The sequence below is a fragment of the Aptenodytes forsteri genome, unplaced genomic scaffold, assembly GCF_000699145.1.
Source record: "Aptenodytes forsteri isolate BGI_AS27 unplaced genomic scaffold, ASM69914v1 Scaffold208, whole genome shotgun sequence".
Classification (NCBI taxonomy): domain Eukaryota; kingdom Metazoa; phylum Chordata; class Aves; order Sphenisciformes; family Spheniscidae; genus Aptenodytes; species Aptenodytes forsteri.
In genome coordinates this window covers 2,213,048-2,223,081 of record NW_008794963.1, presented here as the reverse complement: position 1 = coordinate 2,223,081, position 10,034 = coordinate 2,213,048, and the positions used below count along the sequence as shown (strand labels likewise).

At 41.7% G+C, this 10,034-nt stretch overlaps 1 protein-coding gene across 1 annotated transcript in view; it reads right to left on the bottom strand.

Moving 5' to 3' along the window:
- Nucleotides 1-3,803: 3,803 nt before the first annotated feature.
- Nucleotides 3,804-10,034, bottom strand: part of ESRP1 (epithelial splicing regulatory protein 1) — a 38,039-nt gene continuing 31,808 nt past the window's right edge. Inside the window, exon 14 of the mRNA XM_019471063.1 lies at nt 3,804-3,894. Coding sequence (XP_019326608.1) covers nt 3,804-3,894 — 91 coding nt within the window. The remainder of the gene's footprint in view (nt 3,895-10,034) is intronic.

The window sequence follows — 10,034 nt, the reverse complement described above, 5'->3', positions numbered from 1 at the left end:
ACACAGGAAAGAGAAGAGCAAAGAAATAAGGGGAAAAAAATGAAAGGGGAAAAAAATTTTTTTTTTAATTAGATATTTGGAAGAGTTTTTCTACTTTGCCATCCCTCCCCCCCCCCCTTTTTTTTTTCTTCCCTTGTACTTGTCATTGATACCGAGGCACTGTTGTGGATTTGGTCTCACAGTAACTAAATACTGCTATAGGAGGAACATAAGCACCCCATACCCAAAGCACTTTACAGGAACTCTGTTTTAACCACTGAGGTTTCCCCAAGGGCCTCCCAGGAACCTAGTGTGAGTTAGGTCCTAAAGTTTTGCTATTCTTTCTGCTGAGTTTGGGGAAAAGTCAGGGAAGAAAAGAAAGTGGCTCCAAAGCCGCTGGGGACTCCCCCCATGGTCCCCTGAGTATAATAACCACAGAGGTGACAGATTTACCTCATGCAACCATTGGTTACAAGGTGAATTCAGTCCCTCCTCAAGCTGCAACACTGCAAAAGCCTGTTGCTTTCTTCTTCTCAAGAGAATATGCAACTGATGGAGCACAAAGGTGCAGCCCTTTGGCCACAGTTAAAAGATGTATCTGGGAGAACAAGAGAGGCAGAACCCGATGCCGAGCTCAGCCTCTCCAGCAGACGCAGGTCCCAGCTCCTAGGCTCTCCACCCTGGACCGTCCGTGTATTTTAGAGAGTCTTGGAATAAAGCACATACGCAGCTCTGAGTGCCTGTCTCTGGGAGGGGAATTACCTTTGGGGTGGTAGCAGCGCAGCTGTGCTTTCCAGGAGAAGCTGGACCAGCAAGGACGAGTCCGTAAGATAAATGCTTTCCCACATCGACCTCCAGAAGTATAACCAAGTGCTTTTTTGTGGATTTGTGTGGTTTTAAATAATGAGACAGGTCAGTTTGCCAAATACCTTATCTTGTTCGGCAGCAACTTTCTCACTTGGAAGATAGTCTCTAATGTGCAGCGGAGGAGAGTTGCTTGTGGCCAGTTTCAAGAACAGATCAGCTTGCAATCCTCAGTTCTGTAAATATTTATTTTGAACATGCCAGAGAACCTATTCCACTTGCAACTTTTAGCCTCACAAATCTCTTTATTTCAGGGTTTCTTTTCCCGCCACTCCCCTTTGAGTATAATTGCCATGGAAAGTTGCTGTGCTCTAACCCCTAACTGAAGTCCCATCCTAGGGCAGGCAGGGAGATGCTAAATGCTAAAAGACATCAGTTATTTAAGTAAAAGCATGTACATCATCTGATTTCTTTGCTAAGAGTGACAGTTGTGGTGCTGGGTTATAGTCAAAGTATACTTGCTGTAGTTCAGAGAGACCAAACCCTAACAACTGGGCCTGCCTGGCCCTCCCTTAAAGTAGACTAGGTGGTGGGTACAACAGATCACAATTCCTTCTCTTAAATATGATATCATTAAACACCAAGTAGGGTGAGTAGAGCAGGAAGAGGAAAAACAAAAATAGTGTGACATGAGAGAGGTTCACTGCATTCCTCACTTTCTGACTAGGTAGTGTGGTCAAAGTTTGAAAATGTCTACGCCTGTAAGCCATTTAAAATTTAAATACCTGAGGACACACGGAGAGTGTACAGGAGAAGAATCAGAGACAAAGCATTTAGCATCCTGCAGTTATATTTTTACTAAGTTACAGCATTTTTTTCCCTTCAGATAATCCATTTTACATTACTAATTATTTCTGTGCTGTGTAAAATATGTCTGTTAGAATATGTTAAAGTATACAGAGCACAGAACAATCAGACATATGTACAAGACAAGAAAACAATGGGGTTTTTTTTTATAAAAATGTCAAACGCACAATTAGAGGTCTTAAAATACTTTTTAAAAAGTGACTTTAAACGGTGTGCAAAATTAGGTAAAAAAAGACTTTTTTGCTATTTCAAAGAATGTGGTAGATCAGACTTTGTAGGTTCAGGGTAAACTATTTCTGTGTTAAGAGCAGCTTAATACTTTACCAACAAGAAACCCTTGAGGACTTGCATGATTTCAGCACCTGTGCTCTCAGTGAAGGGCTTAGTGGTCTGCATACACATGCCTGTGAAAATTGTGCATTAACTGTAAGAAAGTCAGAGGTCCATCTGCTGATTTCCACAGTTCTGATGATTTTTCTTGAGCGCAATTGGCTTGAGCAGTGGTAAAACTGGGAACATAACCAAAATCTCCATCTAGGCTCGCTGTGTTTGTTCAAAACGTCAGAAAGGGTGGCGGAATCTGCATGAAAGAGTTGTGCAGGTCACTGAACCCCACAATAAAAGCAAATTTTAATTTCTTGATTCCCAAGATATCAAATCCTTACTGAAGGATCAAAAGCTTTAGTTTTCACCTTACACACACAGCATTTCAATGACATTTTCTGTTAGAGCAGCGTGTCACTAAGTGTTGCCAGACTTTGTTCAGTATCGCATGATCCTTTAGTTTTCGTTATGAAGTTTTACCATCAACTCCGACGTAGCGATACCATTACCATCCCTCAGTGCCTGCTTTGCTCACATCTATCTTCCCTTCTCTGAGCTGACACAGGTACTCGCACAGCTAAGCACTAAACTGGATTGGGTGAACACTGCTTGAAAGATGAACCCTTTTCCCCATGGGTTCTTCCAGTTGGATCAGCTTTCCTGACCTGGGTCACTGCATGGCAGCGCTCACCATAGACAACCAGCTACAGGTGGAGGGGAAGCAACGTAGCGTAGTTTAAGGCAGGATGCTACTAAGCGTCTACAGCCTCAGATTATTAGTTACATGGATAGGGTTTAGCTTTATCAACCCAGCCAAAACACAGCTCGTTGGCCAGCTAGCCGAGATGGTCACTTTTGTTTTTACACATGCTGTACTTCACTTAGCAGGACTCTTAGAGCAGATGACAGCGAGGTGATGCTGCAGGTGAAGATTTTGCCCAGAAGTGAATCACACCCCTTTGTGTCAGAGAAGAGGAAGAGTGGAAGAGAGGGCATTTTTTTCTTATTTTTCAGAGGGGAAGGTGAAGAAGGGAATAGAGGAAAGAAAAGGGTATAAAAGAAATCTTATCACTTCTTTGACTATGTATTTTTAAAAGACTAGAGATTACAGAAGCGTTTTTGTAAGTATATTTCCATATCTTCCTCTAAGACTACTGCACATGATAAAGCACATGGTGCAGCCATCAATACACTGCTTTTCAGTTCAACTTGCATTTTTCTGCACAAATGCTTTCTGGGTGACTTCACCCTTTGACTGTTCCTATACAGAAGATCAAGTAAACCAAGCTTGAAAGGCTGAAATGGCCTGATCAGAAAGCTCACAAAAGCAAGAGAGTAGCTGCCAGTTATACAAACACAGTCTACTTCATTGCTGCAATGTTACATCAGCACGAGGTTTAGAAATCAGATTCTGTAGTTACCTAAAAGTAGCTCATTCTGCCTAACCAACGCTGTATCCTAGTGCATTGCTAGGAGAGTAACATCATCTCTGCACTTTGCTCCTCAGAGAAAACTGACTCTGAGGAGCTTTCTGGAGGCTCTCAATACTGATATTAAAGCTTGAGGTAGCATGCATTTGGAGCCCTGGGAAGTATGCAAAGCAGCAGCTGATAACAAGACTGGAGTAGTCAAAATCCTTTAAATGATGGCTTTAATAGCCAAAGTCTTATATATTGCCATGTGACATTCTGGACATAGCAAAGAGTAGCCATATTCCCAGGGCAGGAAACGAAAAATTATGTTGAGTATGGTGGTTATCTGAAGCAAACACTATGATACCCCCAAATCCATCTCCTGGGATTTGTTATCCTTACCTTCTCTAAGGAAGTCTAACTGCTGGGGCCTTTAAATGCAAGTCCATTCTTTGGACACTCTCCTGGCCGAATCATTTGTGTGTACAAGTCCATCCTCTGCTGCACGCTACAAACACAAGTTAAGATAGAAGCAATCAGAAGCCAAACTAGTGCAGAAGAGAGTGCCAGCGGCTGGCTATGCTACCTTAACCTTTCTTAGAGCCCCGCGCAGATATCAAAGTACAGGTCACATAATTAGACATTTGTAATGCTCCCATCACCATGGCATCAAGAGCAATTCAACAACAGAAACTACACTGGGGTAATCAGCCTCCCCTAACAGCGCAACCCATGGGTACACACAATATCTCGTTGAAGATGACTGTCTCCAGACTCTGGCAGTCACAACTGACTGGTCTCAAGAGAGTGTCCCTGGAGATCAGAGACAAACACACCTCCTGTACAGCCAGAGCCACATGTACTCTCAAAGTCTCTAAAGGAAAAGTTAACAAGTTCACTACTAGGTAGATCCGCGTAGGCCATTTATCCCTGAAGGTGTCCTAATACTGAGGGATGCCACTGGCTTCTCCTGCATATTATAAAATTTCAAGATGAAAGTAAAAAAAGCAAATAAACCTCTCCAAAAGCCCATACTTCTTGCTCAAAGCCACCTCAATCATTTTGCTTGATCTCCTGAGCATGGCTTCAAGCACCTACCATTTCCATCAACATTTTCATACTATTCCTTAGACCTAGGATAGTCTCCCCAAACCACACTAGAAGGGTATTTCCCAGACCACCTCCACTTCTGTTCTCCAAACTCATGGCTATAAAAGTACCATGGGAAAGTTTCTGCTGGGGACTATCGGTCTTTCCTTTGCTTTCTTACATCTGTGCTTAAATCCTTAGCTAAAATAATATTCATGAAGACTAAGTTTATCCCAAAAGCCACTGCCCCAAGATGCATTGTGGAGCAGTTGTCCCTCCCCACAAGTCCTACAGCGTTAGCCTATATTCAATCTCTCTAAAATAAAGCTCATCTTCTTGAGTTCCTCTGTACTTTTTAAATCCAGTAGGTGCATTTGCCTCCAAGCATGTGTTCTCACCACTGTTTTCAGTCTTCCCTTTCCCCAGTTCCCACTATTTGCAAAGCCCTGGGTCATCTTCATACAGCACAGTATAGAAGGGGACAGCTCAATCACAGCAGGCGACAAGCAAATCCAGCAGACAAAAGCCATTCCTGGACACAACATACAGATGTTTATGGTTTCCCTTCAGACAAAAGTCTTCAAGGAGTTTCACTAAGCAAATGCAATTGAATGAGGTCTAACACTACTACTTCTACAGTGACCAGCTATCCACGTCTAGAAGGAGAGCTGTTTTTCCATAGGAACTGCTTTAATGCTTTTTTTATCCCCACAATATTGTGTTCCTGGGTACCTTTGTGAATAATTCTTCACTGGTGGCTTCGCTAGATAGCCAAGATGGTCTAATGTCAGAGATGACACTTGCAATCATTTATATCAGTTTTGAGCCTACTGTCAGAAAAACAGCTATGGGAAGTTAAGATTTTATGCTGTAGAGTAGCATCTTCATACAAATTTATCACACTACACTTCCCACCAATGGTTCCCTGCATGCCTTTTCCATAATATTAATAATCTTAACTAATCTCTAACAAAAATACTACCACAGTCACTATACCTATGTACTACTCAACTTCTCAAGCACAAGGTCCAGGCATCGACTTAGGACACTAAGGAGGCTGAAAATAAGTCTTGCCCCCCAGTGCACCATTCATCTTTGGAGCTTATTGCCACCATATGCTGTCTACAACCACGAAGTTTTAAACATACCTAAAGAGCAAGGAGATGAATCCATGGCAGGTATGCCCACCTACGGTTTGGATGCAAGCTCCAGGTCAGTGTTCTCCATTAGTTATCTGCCAAATACCACTGAGGAAGGAGCTCTCCACAGCTGCCAGCAATGCTAGCAAGGCAGTATTTACTTTTATTTACTTATATTTCATGGACTCTTTAGACACAGCATCTTTGGTGGTCAATGGCAACTGCCACAGTTTAAAGGCTAGCATCACAAAAGGACTTGCTTGTCTTGCTTTAAAGCAATATTAATGCCACGATAGTTAATATAATTTACTCAGGAGTAATTAAAAAATACTCTAACATCCAAAATACTCATAGTCTGTAGATGTTAGAAGCTTTGATATTCTTTGTCAGGTCTTCCATAGCCTTATTCAAATTGCCACAAAACTGTAGCTAGTTAACAGACCCTCGTTTTGTTTTGATTTGGCAGTTCCAGCAAATATCCTCTTTTTGCTAAAACGTCAGGTAATCCATATGAGTTTTTAGCTACTGCTAGACACATGTATATGTGTATAACATGTAATTAAAAAAAATTTTACCCTTTGTTTCATTGAACAAGATGCACCCCCCAGACTACTTGCAACTGCATAGCTTTGTGGAAAGTGTCATTAACATTAATCCTTTTGGCCAGACACCTGAAACTACCAAAAAAGGGTAATTTGTGCATCTGAGATAAGAAAACAGAACACCATAAGAGAACTTAAGCTATAGAATAGTTTAAATTTTTCTAGAATCCTTATGAAAACAACCCCATTACGTCCAAAACTCATACGAAGAGCAAGGAAAAAGACCTTTTTCCAGTTTTCTTTGAGGAGTTGATTCTTATTGGAGGGGGGGAAGAAGCCCAACCCCCAAATCAGACCATGATGCAGATTTCTGAGGTAAACTAATTTAGTAAGGCAAAACAGTTAGCTTGCATTGCTGTTAAAAAACCAAACACGAAACCACCAGAAAACAGACCCACAACGAGACTGACAACTTGGGCAATCTAGCCTTCTTTTTGAAGCAAGGCTACAGCCCTTGTCTTTGGAAGGCATTGCTGTCAAACTGAAGTTCCTCTGCCTCTTTGGCCGTTGCTGAGAGACTGGGCCACGAGAACTTGCAGTGATGGGCCACAAGAGCCTTGGCTGGGTATCCCAGGGAACAGCTTTTCCACCGTCCCAGCCATTTGGCCCTGCTGCTGAGCCTCTGTGTGCTTTCTCCTCAGCTCTAGTAAAAGTGCTTCCCCTTCAGTCTTCTCCCCCCTGCATCCCACTTTATTTATTTTTATTATTATTGTTTTTGCAGGGTCCTTATCTGCTTTAGCAGAAGTCAGACATCACCATTTAAAACTCCAGCTATTCAGGCTAACCCTGCTGGCACTGAGATTCTACAAGCACTTGCTAATTTATAACACCACCTTGGAGATAAAGGTAACAGAGAGCTTCAGCACCAGGTTAAGCTAAGGGTGCTACCTGCTCTAATTCCCAATAGAAGATAATATATGGACTGTCCCCAGCCATTTCTGCATTCCCCCAAACTGAGGGGTGACAACCTCCTAGAGGAATAGCAACGAGCATCTTCGAGTGGTCACGTCTCCAGGTGGAAAAGCAGCAGACAGAGGACACTAGTAATGAAAAGTGTCCAGGGAGGGATACAAGACAAATAGCTGTTCCAGCCTACCTTCTCTAGATAAACAAACCCCAGGAACAAATACCTGCATGTTTTACATGGAGTCAGAGAGGATTTCTACAGCCGTCTTTAGTAGTTGCATGTAACTATATAATCATAGAATCATTGAGGTTGGAAAAGACCTCTAGGATCATCGAGTCCAACCGTCGACCCAACACCACCACCCACTAAACCATGTCCCTAAGTGCCTCATCTACTCATCTTTTAAATACCCCCAGGGATGGTGACTCAACCACTTCCCTGGGCAGCCTGGTCCAATGTTTAACCACTCTTTCAGTAAAGAAATTTTTCCCCATGTCCAATCTAAACCTCCCCTGGCGCAACTTGAGGCCATTTCCTCTCATCCTGTCGCTTGTTACTTGGGAGAAGAGACCGACACCCACCTCGCTACAACCTCCTTTCAGGTAGTTGCAGAGAGCGATGAGGTCTCCCCTCAGCCTCCTTTTCTCCAGGCTAAACAGTCCCAGTTCCCTCAGCCGCTCCTCATAAGGCTTGTTCTCCAGACCCCTCACCAGCCTCGTTGCCCTTCTAATGATAATGATGCAGTGCAAGACCTTAACTCTTTTTATTTCAATCTAGTTCATGAAATCGAACATGATATGAAGCGTTTCCCAATGCAAACCCTCTTTCCTTATGAATTCATCCTTCTTCTTGGATCTAATCGACAGCCAGATTGGATTTTTTTTTCCCCCCAATCAATATTTCTGAGATTGTGGTATTCTCCAAAGACTCTTGAAATAAAACACAATTAAATTTCAGAAATAAGTTTTGGATGCAAGAACAAGTTTTCACATGTTCTAAGTGTTGATGTTGGCATTCAGACAGTATTTATACACCTCAAGGGATCCCAAACATTCATCACTACAATATTACGTAGAAACATTGAGAATCACTGTCTCTCCTGTTTGATTTCTAATTTTTTTTTTTCCATTATACATTTGCTTAACAGATACCAATATCAAGAAGGAAGCTGTGGTTTATATTAAAAGTGGGTGTGAGTTGGGAGCAGTCAGCATACATAACCAAGCAGGTTTTCAGATCTCTGCCAAGTATCCTGCAGGTCAGTCAAGAGAACCACAGACATACCCAGCGCTATTTGCACATATGAACAGATACACACATGGACACCATCTACAGGTTTCAGTTTCCTCCCTGCAGATTTTCTACCCCTATTTTTCCTATGACTTTGTTCTCTGTAGTCCTGAAAAAGTTTTTTCTTCCTTAAGTATTAACTATTTTCTGCTCTGTGACAACAGATACAGAAGATATCCTTTCATCAGGCTACTGGCTGACAGCTTCTATTAATTTCAGGACTGTAAGCCAGGTCCTGTATTGCAGGTTGGTCTTACTACATATCCCTCACCATACTACACAGAGGAACTCTAGTAGGGAAAGTCATGGGAGAGAAAAGAAAGGGGAATGGACAGGGAAAAACAACTTGTTGGACTCATCCACTAGTGTTTCAAGATTAAAGTAGCCTCCCCCTTTGCTAGCTCTAGGAAGCCCAGCAGACCCTGAGGAGCTCTGCAGCACCCCAAAACCAGATCCTCTGACTGAAGCCAGCAGGAGTAACAGTAAAAAGCAGAAGGTGCACATCACCAAGCAGCCTTTAGAAAACCTCAAGGTAATTTGACAGATCACCCCAGCATCTGATGAACATCAGATTTTTTTCAGAGATCAATAGGGATTTTCAACTACTCCTTGGGCTGGCTCATGTCATGGGTATAATCACAGAATAGTTTGGGTTGGAAGGGACCTCTGAAGGTCATCTCGTCCAACCCCCCTGCCATGGGCAGGGACATCTTCAACTAGATCAGGTTGCTCAGAGCCCTGTCCAACCTGACCTTGAATGGTTCCAGGGATGGGGCATCCACCACCTCTCTGGGCAACCTCTGCCACTGTTCGACTGTCCAGCATGAAAAGGCTTCTCCTTATATCCAGCCAAAGAATAATGTTACCTTTCATTCCACCTTTTGTCTATCTTTTTGTAAGCAATTTTTTTCAGGATGGCGTTTGCATCTCATTTTTATCTCCAGCACCTACTTCATGGGTACTCTGAGTATTGCTATAAACTTAATTAATAATAACAAAGAAAAAAACTTGTATTACGTGAAGTTAGTATAAGTAGCAGATACTTCTGCTTTTCAAACATTTAAAATGGGTTTCAAATTGCGTTATTTTAACATTTCTTTCTATTCAGTGAATAAAAATGCTCAAAATGTATCCTTCCCAAAGATACTTTAGTTATTTAAGATGAATTTTTAAGAAGAATTTATATTGCAATCTTCTAATTTTATTATCTGAATATAGCTTTTAAAATACTCCACCATGTCTTCAAGTCCATTCTTTCCAGTTTACATTATTTATCCTTCCACATACACAAACTTTGCACATTAAGACTAAGAAAACAAAATAGTAGGTAAAGGTCGAGAGCAATTCCAGATTAAATTGAAGTAAAAAGCAAACAGCAATTGCTTTTTGGATCTGTTGGTAATTGAAATACTGTGAGATTAGCTATTTGTTTAAATTCGAGTATCCTGGACATTATAGCATGCAAAAATGCAGATAAGATTTTTTTGAAGGAGCTTCTGAAGTTTTTCAAGCATCACAGAACACTTAGAATTAGTAAGTAGATGTGTGTGTGGCCTATATGTGAGTTAGTAGGCAGACAGCCAAACAGAGACTGTTTTTTAATTTTTTTTGCATTTCAAAC